General features: G+C 39.8%; 2 protein-coding genes across 3 annotated transcripts in view; one reads left to right on the top strand and one right to left on the bottom strand.

The window, feature by feature from the left end:
• The window catches only part of LOC131692024 (integral membrane protein GPR180-like), a 129,315-nt gene that overhangs the window by 64,430 nt on the left and 44,482 nt on the right, over positions 1-20,403 (bottom strand). The window lies entirely within an intron of this gene.
• Positions 1-20,403, top strand: part of LOC131692025 (uncharacterized) — a 272,470-nt gene that overhangs the window by 245,981 nt on the left and 6,086 nt on the right. For both annotated transcript variants that reach the window (XM_058978852.1, XM_058978851.1), the window contains exons 4-10: positions 12,757-12,955; positions 13,026-13,167; positions 13,224-13,389; positions 13,540-13,605; positions 13,785-14,032; positions 14,099-14,260; positions 20,278-20,345. In XM_058978852.1, the coding sequence (XP_058834835.1) occupies positions 12,757-12,955; positions 13,026-13,167; positions 13,224-13,389; positions 13,540-13,605; positions 13,785-14,032; positions 14,099-14,260; positions 20,278-20,345 (1,051 nt within the window). The remainder of the gene's footprint in view (positions 1-12,756; positions 12,956-13,025; positions 13,168-13,223; positions 13,390-13,539; positions 13,606-13,784; positions 14,033-14,098; positions 14,261-20,277; positions 20,346-20,403) is intronic.

Genomic DNA, 20,403 nt, shown 5'->3' with positions numbered 1-20,403 from the left:
GTCTCGGATATGTAATCGGAGCAGTTAGGGGCGATGAAATCCAGAACAATCTTTTCAAATAGCTTAGATATTGCACATAAAGAAGCTATTTCGCGATAGTTCGAGAGAACCAAGGTTGTATAATTTTCATTCGCCTGAATGCGAATTGAACTCATCTGCCGAATGGCTTTCCGTGCTAGATTTATCGAAAGGCAATACTTGAAAGAACCATCGAACAGATTGAAAACGAGAGCCCAAATCAAGCTCGAGAGAGTGAGAGCGACGGGAGACAGAGAATAAACTAACTCACAGCATAGGTTCATTCATATGCCATTCTCCTCAGACCATTTTCGTGTAGGCTGTGAGTCCACACTCGCACGAATTTTCGGAGCCAAGAATCATGAGAATGAAATTCGCAATAATTGAATGAATCGCTTTCGCGTGAATGCCATTCGTGAACGCCATTTCGATGCCGATGCTGTTGCTGTTCTTGTGCGCGTTGGTTATAAGTATCTACGTAATTGATTCTCTTGGAAAACGAACATCGGAATACTGCTAGCGGCTGGTGGCTATAAAGTGTTCTGCCTCGCTTCCCTGATTAGGAAGGAACTGATTTTAATGGGCTGCTGCCGTCTCCGGGAATCAAAATATTGCGTGAAAAATTACCTGATATACTAAATGAAAGCGCGCAAGTCTGTCGTGAAATGGAGCGTAGTGTTCAAGGCATTCCAATAACATAAATCATTAATTAATTTGGCGGAAAAAACATCGCAAGTAAATCAATGGTTTGTAAATTAAGGGGTTACACCACCATAAAGCGCGAAAAAAGAGGTAAGGTGCTGAGCCTATTTGCGCCATGTTTCTATTATCACCCATTTAAAGCCGTTGGTTAGAGCAGTGTCTGCCATCTTTGTTCAACGCATTGAGTCAAATGGTAGCTCAACAATAGGGGCACTCGATTCGAGTTTTTATTGTGCTCGAACACGAGAATTTTACTGTTTTCAACGCATTTGTGTTATTATATTGGTTCTTAACAACGAAGCAAAGCGGTTGATGTCAATTTTTACGCATTCCATTGATTGTAAGGCAAGAGATTATCAATATGCAATAAATAGATGAATTGAGATCTTGTTAAATGGAATTTATAACATAACAAATTTAATCGAGTAATTTCATCACAAGATGGAGAAATCAATTTCGAAAATACAGTATGATTCCGTTTTTTGGCTCGTTCCGTTTTTGGTATGCTCCCTTTTTGGTACACTCCGATTTTGGCAACAATTGGGTTCCGTTGTTGGCAACAGTCTTGTTGTACTTAATAAGTCTTTTAAAAATTAATAATCGATATTTTTTGTATCATTTGACTTTATTTCCAAAGATTGGAGTCATATTAACCCTTAAAGGCGCAAATCAAGTTTTTATAAAATTTTGTGAAAATTGTCTCATAGCTTCAATACATTACTGTGATAATTTTGAGATGGTTTTCGCAATGTTGTTTTAAAACAGCGTAATACATTTAAGGGTTAACTAAATTTTACACTATACGTGTTGTATTTAATTATTACAATAAGTATATAAATGAATTATTTAGTGTCTGACGGAATCAATTTTTATAATAAGACCCAGAGTCTTTGCAATCTGAGAGTCTTGAACAGAAGAATGCGCATGCATGCATAATAAGACTAGTTTCAATAGAACCTTAGTAACATTTCGAGCCTCTTTCTCTTTCGATTATTACGACTTCGCTACAAAACTTGGCACTTAATTTTCATTACATATCGAAAGCTGACCATAGTGCGTCCCACAGCCGTATTTAGGAATACAAAACTAATAGCACGCAAATAGTTTGTTTTAGCTTTATGCAGGGGCGGCGAAACACTTTACGCCCGAGTGGGTAGAAAGCATAGGCAGGGCCGTCGAGAGCCGTGCCGGGCCCCGGGCTTTGAAGTACTGACGGGCCCTACCATATATGACTTCTTATTTCAATATCGATTAGAGAAATTATACGGATGCGACAGTTTCAAATAAACTATTTTTTATGAAAATTGTTTATTTGACGCGATTCAATGCGTTAGCTTAATAGAGTCGTCAGTATTTTAAACATGTAATAGATGGAAAAAATCAAAATTAATAAAAGAATATTTGTGGCTGGACATCAGAATGACTTACGTCCGACTTGCCATTGCAATTGGAATCCTTTTTTGCGGCGTTGCCATATAGTCCATATCGGCATCGTTTATGCTCCCTTGACTCACGTTAATGCTACCACCGTTAATGCTGCCCAGAATCAGAGCTTAGAAAAATTGACATCCCTGCGTGAGCTTGAAAGAGAAACAAAATTCAATTCATGCCCGCCGCGATGAATCGAATGTTTGGTTTGTTTCCCTCGTCCTTCGCTTTTTCGGTACAAAGCATTCATGTCCGCATACGTTCGGTTTTAGAAGCAAACTGAACCTTGTTTCTATGCTAGCTCTGAGAAGGATTATTTAGCAAAAAGCACCAGATATAGATTACGCAGTTCAGTTATGCTCGAAAATGTAAAAGAACTTCTGCCTTCAAACTGTCCACATAATAACAAATGAATGCTTTGGTTGGTGAATGAATTTATATTTCCTCTGCACTCAACCATTCGATTCTTCATAAAATTTCAGTCAGTTTGGAAGTGAATGAATGAGGGGAGCGTTGAAACTGAATATTGTTTTCAGCAAATTAATCAGAAATAAGTATCTAAATGAGAAATTTCGCACCACTGATGCTGCCTTGTTTCTTGTTATTGGTACATGCTGTGCTATTGCACCTGTCACTATGACCTGAACGAATTTTCTTTACCGGTTTCTGAACATGGTATAATCGGTTTTGGAATCAGTTGTTACATTTGTGCTGACATTCAGAGGAAAAACATTACGAATGCGATGACTGGGATCCTACAGCGAAGTCTGCTGTTAAAAAGACGGAGACAGAGAGTTGTGAGAGAAAGAGTTTCAACTTTCGGTGAAATCTAATGGGTTTAATAAATGTACAGTTAAATTCCCATATTTTTCTTCATCAAATGTTTACACTGGAACCTCCATTTACGAACCAAGCCATGGGTTCGTAAATTGAATTAGTTCGTAAAAAAAGTGTTCGTTTTTGGGATTAAGATCGTAAAAAAAGTTCGCTTTACATTCTTACTAAAATTCATTGGTTGAGCAACATTATCGATAACCCTAACAATATTGGTATTTCCGAAACGGGCTTGACAAGTACATGATGAAAATGGATATTTGGTACCCTTTTGAAATCCAGGACGGAGACTTCCGATTGAACAATAATCTCGATAACCCTAACAATTTGGGAATTTTTGAAACGGGCTTGACGAGTAGATGAGTGATGCCCTTTTGGAGGCCAAGATAGTGTCTTCTGGTTGAGAAAAGTTTTCTATAATCATCATCCGCATCACAAATCAATATATCTATATCTGTTCTATTATTAACTTATTTCGAAAATGTCAATATTTTAGGTTATACAGATATCTTAACTGGAATACGCCATCTTGGTTTTCAAAATGGCTTCATACATTGATTTTCGTCATCTACTCGTCAACCCAATTCCGAAAATATCCAATTTTTATTAGTTAGCTAAGAATATTTTTTTTTACTTCGTTTATTTGACACGGCTCATAGCGGTAGCTTAACGGAGCCGTGGATCTTTTATATGTTTACAATACATGTAAAAATAAAAATCCAAACTAGAATTATTGTAGTATTATTGGATCTCGCGCGCGCAACTTTTTATTGCGAGCGGAGACCTTCTTTCGCGAGGTCTGTTGGCAAACAGCGCCAGGGGGGTCATTAAATTCTCTCTTGTTTTTCACGTTCCGGTCGAAGCTGGCTTGGTGTCCGGGATCAGATGTTCTCCCCTGCTTCTTGCACTTATTGTTGATCAGTGTAAATCCGTCGTCATTGTTACTATATTCGTTGCCGATGTTGCTTACAGTTGCTTTTGGGGCGCTGGATGCTTCTTTTGTGGTTGTCATTATGGTCTGTGCAACTGCTGCCACAAATTTAGCCACCGTTTGTGGTTCAGGTATTGGTATTGAAAACTCTGTTTTGGGTTGGTTTGCCGTAGATGAGTTGGCAGTCGGTTGAGATGCGTCTTCCTCTGCATCTTCCGCGCAAGGTTGTCCATGATGAGCTGTATGATTACAATACTTGCACGTAGGAGTTTGCCCCTCATGGGTGCATAGCGTAGTTTGCATAATTGTAGTTCCATGAGTTTTGAGTTTTATTGTTAAGTAGGAGGGTATAGGCCTTTCAACCCGCATCCTCACTACAAAAACGCCGTTAGGAGTACCCGGGAAGAAGTTTCAGATGTAACGGATCCTACTTCTCCGTATTGCGACATGCATTTTGCAATTGTCTCAGGAGGGGTACGAGGTGATAGGTCATATAACCTTACATCTATATAATCATTCTCAATATATACGGGAATCTTAATTCCAACGTTATCACTTTCAACCACGTGTTTTAAGTTGTTCTTCAAAACGAAACGCTCGGCTTGTGCTAACGTGTTGAATGATATTAACACTGCACTGCGAAGATGATGATACTGAAGGTACAACACTTCCGCAAGTCTAAGTTGCATTTTTTCCTTCAGAAGGTATTCCACTTCACTAAAACTCGGTCGTTTTAAACAAAATTTAAAGTCAACGACCGCAGCGTTGGGTCGGAGTAGAGCTTTTTCGTCAACTTTACTCATGACGACAAGAATAATCCGATGTTTCCTTTGTTCTCGAGACAATGCACACTAGATCGAGGGGCCTGTTATTCACTTGACTCGATTGTACGTCTGACTGCAGCAGAAGTAGAAAGTAGACTCGAAGCTAAGAATATGTTAAATTGTATACAACTTCATACTGTACTGTGCGTATTCAAACCTTTTTTACGAACACTTTTAAAAACACTTGCGATAAATGAAACAAGAATGGTTCCATTGCACTGTTAAATGAATTTAATAGGGTTACGTTCAGATTCTTCAGAAAACCATTGGAACGACTGGAACGTAGTTGATTGTGGTAGGGTAAGGTGGGGCAAATCCGACCTAGTAAATGGTTTTGGCTGTAAAATGCTTACTTTACATCGGATCAAGTCGTTTTATATACCAAATTAAAGGTTAGACTCCTGGGCAACTTTCTGTATATAGTATTTTATTTGGATTTTGAGATTATCTTGAGATTCAAGCGTTTTACAAAAATGTTCATTTTTGCTGTTTTCAAAAATGGTGGGGTAAACCCGACCCCCTATGTTTTTGGTTGGTTTAGTGCAGATATTACTCAAATTTTATGGTTTTTCAATGATAAATCAATGAATGTTGTGTTATTGAATTGTAACATGAAGAACATGGAGTTCAATGTCAATCTTGGAATGCTAAAATCACGAGCAGTGGCACGTAATAATATTCCCATGTGCATCGGAGCAATTGCTCGATGAATACTATAATCATCACGTTTTTGTGTTTTTCGTTCGTAATTATGAACCATTTTACATAAAAATAATAAATAATAACAATAAAAATATATTTCAATTTGATAAATAAAAATTTTCTTAGCAAAAAAGCGGTCGGATTTACCCCACTATTTACAGGTTGGATTTGCCCCACCGCGTCATTTTTCATTACGATGCAATTAAAAAAAATATGAAAAAGGTTGAACTAAATTCATCTATGCACTTTGCAGGACTTAAATCAAAGAATTTAAATCCACTTACATTTATTATGCAATCACGTTAACAATCAGAAATATCCTGTAGTCAATGATGCACAAAAGTCAAATCAAAAGTTGTAAAAACACACTTTTTGTCGTATGAGCATCTCAATATAGACTAATAAAATGCTGTCATACCACCATTATAATTATTTTCGATGCTCTACATGACAACATTGATATTAGTTCGCGTAGTGCTTCTGATTTTCGGTAACAGAGGGGGGTCGGGTTTACCCAACGGTCGGATTTGCCCCACCTTACCCTATATTTACAGTGCCAACAGAATCAATAAACTTCAACAATTAAATTAAAATAAATTAAATTCAGTTAAAAAAGCGGGCCCCCAAAACAGACCCGGGCCCCAGGGTAGTTGCCCCCCTTGACCCCCCCTCTCGTCGGGCCTGAGCATAGGGTGAGGGGTCCATTAGTATTTTTTATTAGGATTTTTTCCCTTTTCGCAATGCACACGCTGACATTACATTCACAATAAATCACGTTCGTTTGAGCAAATGGAATTGTGGTACATCGATGATTTCAAATGTGTGTAGTGCGAGATACATGCGTTGCACATCTAAATTTTTTGAAATGGTTCAAAATTTCGAGTGGGTAATTACCCACTCGGTTATTTTCGAGTGGGTAGTACTACCCATACTACCCACGCTTTCCGCCGGCCCTGGCTTTATGTCTTTGGCAAATTTGTTAGTTTTTTTGGTGATTTTTTTAAATGAATGGAATTAGGGTGGTCCTTGTGGTTAGGGTGTTCGAAGTATCGACTGTTTAGATGTGTGAAGTTTACTTGCGCAATGCCCTACAACATAATAACACAATTAAATGGGAGCAAGTTTGCTGAATAAACAAGGCGATGTTTAATGGTTAATTTGTTACAATTTTTTAAAAAGATTTGAGGTAGGGTGGCTCTTGAAAAATCGGGTTGTTTACCTCTCAAATGCATTGTTGTAGAGATTTTTGGAACTTTCATTGGCGCATATTTTTACCGTAGCACTGATGTTTCAATCCATTTTGTTTAAACAGTTGCAAGTGATTTTTACAACAAAAATGTTTTGTTTTTCAAACCTACATATCTTCAAGCATTGCAATTTGATTTTCAATCTATCAATTGCATTTGAAAGATCAACGATTGGTTTGTTATGGAGAATCAATAAATGTAATTATTTTTTAAAAGAGCTGTGTTTTTAAACAAAGTTGTTCATTAACTTTCAGAAAGCAGAGATAACAGCCCCAGGAGCGAAATCAATACTACCATGCAGTGAATCGTTTGAGTTTTGACGTCCAGTGGACCGAATAAAAGCGATTGGGATTAAATGATATGTTACACCTCCGTAACAAGGGGCATTGCGCCCGAGAAGTGCGCGAAGATTGTGAGAATTTTACTTTTTTATTTTGGTTATAGAGATTTTAACCTTAGGGCCATTTGCCTCTTTTTGGGTTAGAATAATTTTTTTTTTTTGAAAAATCTCTTGGCAATCGATTTACTGGTTGAGCTATGCCCGTTATCTCGAGAATTCTACTGGATGACGGCTGAATTTGATTAAACATGAATAAAATTGAATTTGCTAATTTTTTCTTTCATCTCATTCCATTTCACATAATATTAAACATCCTTGAAACATTTTAGAAGTCGTAAATTGAAAATCCACACTTTAAAAATAAGGTTCTATTTTTGGCACGGTTCCGGTTTTGGTAACTGAATAAAATAAAATTGTTGCCAAAAACGAAATCCTACTGCACTGTGAAAATTTGCTCTAGTTACATTTCGATCAGCTAAAAAATGGTTTCGAGAAAAACGCGGTTTAAGTTTTCAGTACATTCGAAGTGTACATAAGAGACGTTACGGCGGAATTGAATATTTGAAGATTTATATATTGCTTTCGTCTTCTATTTATTGGGATATCAGATACGAAATTTGCAAAAAGCACATTTTAGGCAATCATCATGTGTAATAAACAACAAAAAATAGATTGGATCCATATTAAATTTTCTCAAAGTATGCAAATTATATATACTTTCCATCAACAATGTCTATTTAAGAAAAGCGTCTCGTATGGAGCATAAAGCAGCCAAAGTGACAACAATTGGGTAATCTGAATTTTGTTTCTCATAAAAACTTGATTCGTCGAAGTCGATCTGTAAAAAAATCTATATATATCTAAGTAAGCATTATATAGATGTTTAAGTAACAGTACACTGATACTTTATTCTGAGAAAGGTTATAGATAATATGGCTTCTTTTAAAGTTGTTCAAAAAATAGTGCGACCCTCTCCCTAATGGTGCCAAAATAGGCTCATCACCCTATATAGTGTTGTGGAGAATAAACTTCTAAAGGGGAGGTTATTTTTTCTTTTGGATGTAAATTAGGTAAGTTTGAAATTGTTTGTGGAATAATTAAAAGACGTAAGAACTTTCGGCGATTTCCTTCTGAGATTCCGCGCGAAGCATGGTCCGAAAACTACGAGCCTGAAGTGAACACATTTCAGATCAATAGCTGAAAACAAAGATCATTACAATTTATTAAAATAAACGGTTTTGTGGGGTACATTTGTACCCCAGACACACTTTAAACCAGCATTGTTAAGTTGATCAAGTGAAACGAATAGGTATCGCCTGCTATAATGGAAGTTTAACAATAAAAATGATTTATGACAAAGATTGCTTGCAGTTAAAAGAAACCGTAACAGAATTACAGGGATTGCAAATAGCCCTGGGGTTCAAATGTACCCCACAAAACCGTTCTAGGGTTAAAAGTCCATAATTTCTTAATTTAATTTCGTATCTCTAAGAAATGAAAAATATCCAGCTTTTTACGTGCCATAATGGTGGTCTAAATCGATCAGTTCGTAATACGTTTAACTGCCTTTTTTGACAATAATCGTTTACGTCAACCGCCCAGTGAGATTAAGTCATCCTACGTTAGTCCAATGCGTTAAATATTTATTCAATCAACGTCCGACATCTTCAACTGGGCGTCGCTGTCAAGCTGGCGTAAACAATTATTGTCAAACAAGGGCAATTAAACGTATTACGAACTGAACAATTTAGACCGCCATTATGGCTCGTAAAAAGCTGGATACTCAAATAAGGATTTACTCGAAATCACCTCGGTTCGTCTGCTAAAGCCCATCAATCTACCAACTATCAATCGGGCTTCAATGTATTCTACAAAAAACAATTTTGTTTTAATTTTTTTATTATAGAGGTTTTAACCTTAGAGTCATTCGCCTCTTGTCGAGTTAGAGAAATCTCTTTTGGAAAAATCTCTAACCCTATGTGCGGGGTGAGCTGCGTACAAGGTAATCGATTAACCAACTACCCGTTCTCACAAAAAAGAATGAAAAACATTTTTTTTATTTTCGTCCAAAAGATAAAGAACAGCCAATTCAGTCTGCAAATTATTACAGACAAAATCTTTTACACGTACAGCCATAAAATAAATAATATAAAATTAATACCTCATTAAAATTCAGAAAATGTCTGTGGTTACTCGTATATGTACATTACTTAACATATATCGTTGTCGCAGACAGCTAAATCGATTATTACAATCTTTCTCTCGTTTAAAGGCTAATCAGTTATAATGCATGTTTAACATATCGATAAGAAAGAAAAGTTCTAGTGGTCAGAAACAATCTGATAAAAAGTTTGATGGTCTGATATATTTTGCATAAGCGGTCCAGGGTTGGGGTAATTCAAACTTCTGATGCCCTTTTGCGGTGAAGTGTTTATACACAATAAAAGTAAGAGATCGAACCGTATCAGCTAAAATATGTGTAATTGATCAGGCTTTCCAGCAAAAAATAAGTCCAGCAAGTCGGTGAACACATTTCAGATCAATAGCTCATAAACCGTTACAGGGTCGGATCAAAAAAAAATCGGAGAGGGTTCGATTTTGAAATGTTCTTTGAACAATAACCTCATTTAATTAAAATCATTTTTGGTGGTCTAATTTAATTTGGAACAAATTTGAGTTTAAAATAAATTAAAATAGAAACTATTTTAAAATTTCTCAACAAGTTGAAAAATTTCGGGAGAGGTCCGGACCCCCAGGACCCTTCCCCTGGATTCGCCATTGAACGCTTACTAGGTCCGAATTAACCCAGGTTCCCTATGCCTTTCTCAAGGACCGACTGGATACTATATTGCTCTTATATGCAAATCTTTTTTTTCGATAAGTTATATTTACAACTCAACTTGTTACGAAAACAGCATTGCAATAAAATTCTGTTATTTCATTTTGATCGGATATGTGTAGGAAAACTTGAAAATGTTAAACTTAATGTAATATAGTGAACTGTGATTATATATGACCTATTTGATGGAAGCACTAACAAAATAGCTTACAATGATAGAATACATATAAAAATACATTAAGTGAAAATCAGTTAAAATGTCAGTTTAAATACAATTTATAATATTTCAAATTATACGGTTCATCAAAATCAATTCATTTTAAAATATGGTTCTTCTACCTTGTAGCACCGGTATTGCAACGTAGAATTTTTATGTTAGTGTTGAAAAAAGTTGCATAGAATAATTACCTATAATTTGCTTGCGAAAATTGAAAATAACCCCATCGTTATTTTGTTCTACAAAAATTCTTACTGATGATGGCGGTAATGTATATTTTTTTGACATTCAATTTCTGTTTCCGACTCTGCACTTGCTAGGATAGTTTGCATTGGACCTGTAGACTCAATTTCCGAATAACTCTGTCTTACGCAATACACTGTGCCAAATATTTGAAAAAGAAAAAAGTTTTGATGAACAGTTTAAAAACACTATAGCACAGTGACTATAGTATCGTTTAGTCATAAGTTTGCAGAGAATACAAAATATTTCCTTATAGTGTTATAGACCGAAAAATGGCGACAATTTCATTCCTATCACCCATATCCTTTTTGACTCTTCGTGCAATGGCTCGTGATGATGGTTAGTGGGTAATGCTTGATCAATTTATAATGAGAGGACAACCCAGTGCTATGGGCGGTGGACCTGCTGCAATCGTTGGTAGTAATACACACACATCATTGGAAGCGCGATAATTTCTTTGCAAGTCACTGGGCATCTGCACACGTTCGAACGCTATGCATCTGGTAGCCTTTTTATCTACTGACTCTTTATCCGGCAGCCAAACACAACACACATTCTTTCAAAAAAAAATTCACACGAGTGGCGAAAATCACATTCGCATGAAAATGCTGCCTCCAGTTTCAGTGAGCGTGGCATTCGGAAGAATTTCCTTCATCCATCGAACGAAATGCTGTGTGAGCAATTCTAAGCTAGATTGTGCCAGCCTCTACTCAACTACGCCACTCATCAGGCATTGTATTCATCGCATGAACAGAGAGAGGGGGATGAACAAACTATTGTGAGATTCGACGTGTGCATCATCACAGCACAAAGCGAAACGGGAAAAAATCGACGTTCACTCAACAATCAACAAGCTTGGAGAGAACGCCTTTGTCTCCTTTTTTGAAAACGGGAAAGATATAAGATTATTTTACTAAAATCCGGAAAAGTTTCTGAATTAAGAGAGATATTGAATAGCATTGATAAAGGAACCAGGAAACTATTAGCACAGTTTTTCAGAACAACAGAAGGGATACCATCTGGTCCAGCATTAGATGAGGGCTTCAGCTTAGCGCATGCTGAACTAATTGTAGTAGTCGTAATGACAGGATGAAAACCAATGGGAGGACGGAGAGGAACGTTGGTGTCAGCCTCAGAGATTAGCTGGCTTGTTAAAATTTCATCGGAAAAACACTACTAAAGTGCTTACGAAATTGGTTGCAAATGTCGAACGACTTAGACACTTGGATGTCATCAAGTGACATATGAGTGGGAAGTCCAGTTTCCTTTCTCCGTTCGTTGGCGTGATCCCAGAAACTTTTCGGGTTGTTTCTGAGCTTGTACTGGATGCGATGTTGGAAGGCAGTGTGAAGCGGTTTTTGGCATTTTCGACCACTGTGGTAGGTATCTTACCAGAAGACACATCCAGTGAGCAATTTACTTTAGAGAACTGTGCCAAAGCACTTACTCCAACCTCGGAGGTAAAAATTCTCGTTGAAGAGCGTTTGCCGGACCACGACCCAATGATATGGTTAGAAATAGCCTGCGGCGAGGTAGAGCGGGATAACGAGAAAGTGGTCAGAAACATCGCTTTGAAAGTGGCATTTCAGGCATTTCCAGTCAGGTTAGAGGAGGTGATCCAAAATATTCTCTTTGAATGTCACTTTTTATTGCGATTATAGAAGTTAAAACCATAGGGCCATTCGCCTCTTTTTTTCGTGTTCAAAAATCTCGACAGGACTCGAACCCAGGTGAGCTGCGTAGAAGGCAATCGATTTAGCAACTACGCTGTACCCGCCTCCTAAGAAGTCACTTGTTTGACAGATGGAAGATACAGAGGTTCAAACAACATTCAAACTAACGAGTTTAAACGTGTTTTAACACTATCTTGATCACGTTTTTCTTATTGCCATGGTTTAACTCTATAGTGTGGACATAGTATAATACTGCTGCAAAAACAAGGCCACCTGAGAATCCTTCGCAGTATAGTCCAATAAGTTTTTTGGATATGTTCAGGAAACTCTTGAAGAAGACTATTCTCAACAGGCTGTGAACATTTACGGAGAGCAGGCAGCCATGGTTCGTCGAAGAACAGATACATGTGAGAAGTTATTTCATGAACCTGGTTCTGGTCTACGAAACAACACAAAGTGAACGTCCCTTGTTACCTCAGAGAAGTTATCCTGGTTATAGTCTACAACACAAACTGGGGGACAGAAATCTTTTTACGGGGGGCTTCTAAGAGGGTTCAACAAACGAGTTTCTAAGCATGCGCTGAAGGACCTGGTATTATGATGCTCATCGCGGGTAGAATAAGCGAATTGAATGATTTCTAGCACAAGTAGCATATTTGCACTAGATCCGTAGTTGTTCCATACGAAATTGTAATATATATCTACATTTTTTCTCCATCCGATATCCGTAATAAATTTTCACTATTCTTACCTTCCAGAAAACACCATTGTGATGTGGTATAACACCTCCCACCTGCTGTACGTGAGAACCAATAACCACACCAATGATCCTCGACTATCCCTTGGTAAGGATTCTTCGTTGACAATTCGCAACGTGCACGCCAGTGACGATTCGATCTACAAGTGCACTGTACTGCCGATTCAGAAGTCCGCCTACATTACCCTGAAAGTTAGAGGGTAAGCTTGTGTAAAATCTGTAAAACATAGTAATCAATAGCTCAACATAAACTCTTACGCAACTAAACAGCCCACCACACAACGTCCGGATAACGCACGGAAACTCCGACTACACCGACCGGGAGTTGGAGATTCAACAGCGCGATCGCAAGTTCATCATTCACTGTCGTGCCTTGGGTTATCCGACGCCATCGATCACGTGGTCTTTTCGGGTTCGCACAGTCGAAGCTACTGACCCGCACATTTAATAAATTCAGGTACATTTTAGGGAAAACACCTGGACGATAGCTACGCCAAACATACTGGAATCATGATTCGCAAAGAATTCCTCGAAATTCACGATGTTAAGGCCCATCACGCGGGAGAGTATGAGTGTCTAGCCCAAAACGGTATCGGAGAGCCAGTGAGTGCGGTCGTCAATGTGCAGATCAAATGTAAGTATCGTTGAGCTATGGATAATTTTTCTGAGAACATTGGAAATGAGAATTTCCAGTCAAACGCGAACAGAATCTTTCCAACGTTCTTAATCACACCATCATCTCCATTAAACTCTCACTAAAATCATAAAATCAACTAACATGCAGCCAACGCCACAAAGCCCGGATCAGGTGAAGATGGTGGCACTACAGTGTTTCCGGAAGACAAAGAAGGTTACGGTTACTTCATTTTGACAGTTTTTCTCAGATCATCGTTTTAGCATTTGAAAAAGTAGCTGCACACTAAAATGATTGGCATTCTACTCCTTGTACTAGTACAGCACCAGATCCCTCGCACTTAACCCCTAGTGATTGACTAAGTAACACTAATTTGTTTTATTTCACCCTAATAGCAAGCCCATCGATAGTGAAGCACGTCGATTACCTGAATACGGCCATCGGGGAGAACGCGGAACTGGTCTGTCTGTATCACAGCAATCCGGAAGCTCGCAAGGTCCAGTGGTTGCGAGGTGATGAAGTGCTTCACCCCAGTGCCAAACACGGTATCAACGAAGATCGCCACAATCACCACCAGCGTACCCGACTTACGGTGAGGAACGTCGAACAGAAGGATCTGGTTGCTTATCTGTGTAAAGTCGAGGTTAGTTTTGGAATTGTCCCCACTTTGAGATGGTCATGTGCTAATGTAGGAATTGTCCGGTTTCAGAATGCGCTGGGAGAAGCATCGGCGAAGACGATTCTCGGTTTGCTGCCCGGAGCTGCTCATCTGATTCATTCCAATTACTCCAACGGCCTGTTGCACACTGTGTGGAGGGTGCGAAGTGCCCAACCGCTATCCGACCTGCAGATCCTGTACAAGGGCGAAAATGTAAGTATACACAAGTGTAATAAAAAGATAGGATTTTGGTCACAAGGGCTTTTCGGATAGCCACACAACTGCACGCACGGGATGATATTTTAAGACTAATAAATTTATTTGTAGATTGATTGTATAAAGGGTAATCTTTGGGGTTTTGCAGGTGTTAGTGATGTACTAAATTCATAGTGGGTTCTTCCCATTTGATAGACACAACCTTACATCCGGACACCCAGTATTATTATATGTCCCCATCATAATTCAACTGTTCCCCTCACAAAATACATGACTATTCATTCATGTCACCTTCTTCGTCGCTACTCATAATGCAATCCTCCAAATCAGCTACGTTACACCACCGCTTCATCCGATCCGCAGAGTAAACAGTACTGAACCTTCTTCTAGCGTCGAAGCCTGGAACTGTTTCGATCCGGTAACGATCAAACGACAACACTTCCGTCACGATATATGGCCCATTGAATCGGGGCTCCAACTTGCGACTTCCACCCGGAACATATTGATCCTTTGCTACCAACACTAAATCGTTCACCTTATACTGCTCAGCTTCACGTCGATGCTCGTCAAAATACTGCTTCTACTTTGCCTGACTCGTTTGCGTGGCATATTGAACTCGCTCACGCAGCTCATCTGATGGTATTTGCGATATGTCACCTTCAGCACTAACCACAGAAATTACTTCGTTCTGCACCACATCCTTTGGACGATAAGACAACACCAACGACGTCGGCGAAACTGCAGTGGTCGCGTTCGGAGCGGTATTAATTGCACTCTGCACGACCTTTACCTTCTGATCCCAATTCCTGTCGCCGTCAACGAGCATGGTTCGGAGTGCCGTAAGTATGGTGCGGTTACTGCGCTCCACCTGCCCGTTTCCTCTCGGTGTTCCAACAGCAACCAAAACATGATCTATCCCATAGTCATCGCAAAACTTCTTAAGTAATTTTGATGTAAAGGCCGTACCACGATCTGTTATGATCCGAGATGGTAAACCAAAAACACACGACATCTCTTCCAACATCGTAATCACCGGGTGCGCATTTGTAGTTTTCACCGGCTTCAATAATATAAACTTCGTGAAACCACAAATTACTGCCAAGATGTGTTCATTACCCTTCGCCGATCTTGGAAACGGTCCTAAATGATCCATGTGCAGCGTGTGGAACGGCACGGGTATTTTTGCTATTGGATTTAGAAATCCTTCCGGTCGACCATGCTTCGATTTGACGAAAGCACATTTTGGACACGCTGCTATATACGCTCGCACGTACTTTCTCATCTTAGGGAACCAGAACAACTCCTGCATCATTGACAATACTTTCTGTTCACCAAAATGGTCTTTTTCATCATGGTAACTTCTAACGATACGCCAGCGCACATTATTTGGTACAACCCAGAAAATGCTGGGTTGACCTTCGACCTTTCGATATAGTCGATAATTCTCCACCACACAATTCTGTTGCATTTGACGATCTTCATCACATAACGGGTCGCGATCCAGCTTGTCCATTATTTCCACTAACCGGCTGTCTTGCCGCTGCATACTGACGAGAAAATCCGCATTAGAAAGCTCTAACACCATAATGCAATCAGCTACTGTTCCAACCTCCTTTGGTTCTTCAATTGACGACCTGCTCAAGGCGTCGACATGCTGCATCATTGATCCTTTTCTGTGCTCGATCCGAAAATAATACTCTAACAACCTCAAAAAATACCGAGCAACTCTTTTATTCATCTCCTTCTTCGAGTATGCGTCGCGAATTGCCGAACAGTTGGTTCGAATCACAAAAAATCTGCCCACGAGATACTGTCGGAACCTTTCAACGCTCGCCACCACTGCTAGCATTTCGAGTTCGTAACTGTGATATACAGCTTCCGTTTTCGACGTTTTCTTGCTGAAATATCATACTGGTTTCCAGCCATCCCGCACTTTCTGCAACAGAATACCTGCTAAGCCCACGCTCGAAGCGTCTGTATGCAGTTCAACCTCCGCGTTCTGGTCATACAGCACAAGCAACGGTCGGTTTACCAGCAATTCTTTTATTTTCTCGAACGCCTGTTGTTGCTCGATGGTCCATGCAAACTCAGCATCCTTCCGCAACAAGCGGATAATCCTAGGAACTGCTGCAATGCGTGCACTGTATCTGGAATCGGAAACTCGGCCACCGCTCTTATCTTCCGTTCTCCCGGTCGCACGCCGTTGGCACCCACTTCGAATCCCAAACCTCAACTTGGCGCTTAAAGAAGTGACTCTTTCTTAAATTTATTGTAAATCCTTCTTCCCGCAACGCTACCAACAACCGTTCGAAATTGGACAAACAACTCCTCTTCACTTTTTCCTGGCAGAATCAGATCGTCGATGTAGGCCATCACTACAATGTTCTGCTTCCTTAGCTTTTCCACAATCTTATTAATCGCTCTTTGGAACACTGCACATCCATTCGCCAATCCAAATGGCATTCTAGGAAACCGATAATGTGCATCAACGGTAGAAAACGCAGTGTAGTTTTGACTTTGCGGTTCTAGTGGAATTTGATAGTATCCACTGTATAAATCAATTGTTATAAATAACTGTGCCCCCGCCAGCTTCTGTAAACACGAATCGATATCGGGCATAGGAAATTTATCTTTGATCGTGCGCGAATTGAGCAGCCGATAGTCAACAGCGATCCGAAACTCATTGTTTTTCTTCGGAACCAAAACCACTTGGCTATTGTAGGGAGACTCCGTCTCGGTTATAATCCCGGCTTCCAATAACTCGTGCACCAACTCAGCTAAAACATTTTCGCGCACATATTCGAGTTTTCGAGGCTTCACGTATACAGGTTCATCACTCGTCAATCTGATCTTCACTTCAGTCGACGTAGCTCGCCCCATCTCACTCATGCTCAGGGCGAAACAATCCCGAAAGTTTTCTACCATACGACACAATCGACCATTGTACTCAGTCGAACCATCACTATTAAGATGATCTTCGCTTATCGCCTCAACATGAGATTCCATATTGATTGTATATATTCTGGAAAGCACTGTTTCACCGCTACACTCACGTGATCGAGAAGGTTCCCCTATCGGTGGTTGTTGTATTGGTGCCTCTTCCATCTCGTATTTTACATTACCCTTGCGTTTAACCATTACTAATCCTTCACGATCAATAACATCTTCACCCAATATCACCGCAGTATCTTGGACCCAGGTTGGCACAATTTGCAGCTCTACCGGCAGAGTCACCCCATCGACCTGCAGCTTGGCGTACACTTTTGATGTCACACTGATTTCTTTCTTCCCAAAACCTCGCACCACTTTCTGGCTGGGTTTAATTTCACCAACGTTCTTCGCATATTTCTCTTGGATGGTGGATACTCTACCGCCTGTGTCCACCAATGCTTTCATAGCTACACCCCCAACAAGCACATTTCTAACGAATACACTTTTTTGGTCCACTACTCGCATCGGCCTGTGGCTCAAACCATTAACTTCTTGCTTTACACTATGCGATGGACAGTCTTTTTTCATGTGTCCACCTTTTTTGCAAAAATGACACAACACTCTAGGGCAACGGCGCGCAATGTGACCTACTTGATGGCACTGGAAGCAAGTTTCATTAACTCCCTCGTTTTTTCGCTGGATGCTGTGTCTGGTAGGACTAGACTCGGACGCTTTGGAAATGGTCACCGCATCGATACTATCAATCCAGCGCAATTCTTCCAGTAATTGTTCGACTGTGGTCACCTTTCCTATGGTCATTCCCGAGCGTTTCACATAGAGACGCAAACCGCAAGTTATATACGTCACCGTGGTTAACTTGTCAAACCCTCCTTTTCTCCCTAGAGCCACCATCTCATAAACATACTCTTCCACCGTCTCTCCAGATTTACACTTCCGAGATGCCAACAGATTGTGGTAATAAATCGGATTTTTCTTCGACGGAAAACCTTTGACAATCTCGGCTTTGAAAACCCTCCAATCTCGCATTGCATGTGGGCATCCTTCCAACCATAACTTAGCACAACCACCAAGGTTCAGTCTTGCGCAGTGTAGTCGTATCGAATTCGACTGCCGCAACATGAAGGGATCTTCGGGTCGAATGTAGACACATATTCCTTCAACTCACAAAAATCGGGTACTCGTACAGCACTGTTCTTAGTAACGCCTTGCGATTCTCTTTGGGCCAATTTTGCCTGAGCGAGTTCTCGAGTGAGTGACTCAATCTGAGCTTTATACTCTTCTACCAACTTAGTTACCTTCGCTCGCTTATTTTCCCTACGATGATCACTTACGTTGGGGGGTAGATCGTTTGTTTCTTCGCCCGCTTTGTAAAGCTCGACACTTTCTCGCCCTACACACTAACCCAGCCCAAACTTGTTCAGTAATTTCTTTTGACGACTTGCTCAGTAAAGTGATATTTTTAAGGAGCTGTCAGCAAATTGTTTAAAAATTTGCAGAATAGTTTTCATTTTTTAGAGATTTTCAGTAATTTTTCGAATAATTTACTGAAACTCGCAATATTTTTCACTGAATTTATCAGCTCTTCTGTTTTTTTCGGTACATAAACATTATCCAGTAAAATACTGACTGATTGTTCGGCAAAATTGTACCAACGTTACCGAACCTCGTCAAAAACTTACAAAACAGGTACAGCAAATCATCTGTCAAGTCGCCATTTTCATAGGAAACTGCTGACTGACCAGTGTTTTTTGACGTTTGGATAGAACGGATTGCGGAGAGTTCGGTACCAAATTGTTTTACTGAATTGATTACCGAACGGTTTGCTGTTCAAAACCCCAGCAAAATTTTACTGTACCCAGTAATTTAAATTAAGTGTGTAATGCTTCTTCGAACGAAAGATCGCTATCACCGTCACTCATAACCTTTTCTCCACAATGATTAGATCAGATTCGTACCACCACAACGGGCGCGATCGCGAACTTCGTAAAAGCACAGTAAATCTACCTCACGAGAGGGACACGGACAGCATCGTTCCCCGGCGTTGAAACGTGCTTCGACGCGACAAAATCGGAATCGTTCCCCGACGAAAGAACGTTCTACGAAACGCACGCGGTCAAACGGAGCTTTTGGTCTTTGTCTTTTGCTATAATAGTACTTTCAGCAACTATTGTACGTGTGCTGAACCACTGAGCCTTTGTTCCGGGCACTATGCGGTCCTAAATTAATCGAATTGGTTATCAAACACTTTGCAATTTACACCAACTACACAATTTATTTGATTATACACCGTGCAGTCCTCCACTTTCTTTGTTCAAGTGGGCCACGAATTATATCACAGAGCTGTCCTATAGATACTCTCTTTCCCAGGCGACCTCGATCTCGTATCACCAATTTAACGCCAACCGCGAAATTCCCACACGGAATTTATGATCGCGATAACTCCACCGAAAAACTAATCGGTTTTACCCAAAGTCGCTATCCTGTCTACAGGATGTAATAAAAAGATAGGATTTTGGTCACAGGGCTTTTCGGATAGCCACACAACTGCACGCACGGGATGATATTTTATGACTAATAAATTTATTTGTAGATTGATTGTATAAAGGGTAATCTTTGGGGTTTTGCAGGTGTTAGTGTTATACTAAATTCATAGTGGGTTCTTCCCATTTGATAGACACAACTTTACACAAAGAAGCTGCTAATGCTAATCGCAGCTTTACGTATGAACAACAACAAATCTATATTTGCACTGCCGTACATTTGTGCTGTCGGAGAAGAAATTTCCTTTGAATAGAACGTGGTCGATTTTGTTCTCAGTTTGTTGACCAGGTGATGTCCAGATGGCTTTGTGGATACCTTTGCGGGGGATGAAGATGTTTCGGACCACAATTCCTGAGAATGCCTCGAAGTCAGCTGCAGCAGTGTGCAGCTTGTCTGGCACGATCAGAGAAAAACTTTTATCTGAAAAAAATATAATTTAGCCCCACCCTAATGAATAAACTTTTCACTTTGCGTCACAAAATATGTCCAATCATTGACACACACATTTTGCTTCCTTCCAGACGAAATACTTGACGATCGATGCCACAATATCGGAACAAAACAAGGAAGAATCCGGTGATGTTTGGAAGTAAGCGTCGAATAAATCTCAACGCCACGTTCCACAACTAACAAATCCTTCCTCTATT

This window comes from Topomyia yanbarensis, chromosome 3 (genome assembly GCF_030247195.1).
Source record: "Topomyia yanbarensis strain Yona2022 chromosome 3, ASM3024719v1, whole genome shotgun sequence".
In the NCBI taxonomy this organism is placed as follows: Eukaryota; Metazoa; Arthropoda; class Insecta; order Diptera; family Culicidae; genus Topomyia; species Topomyia yanbarensis.
This window is presented reverse-complemented; position numbering and strand designations above follow the sequence as displayed.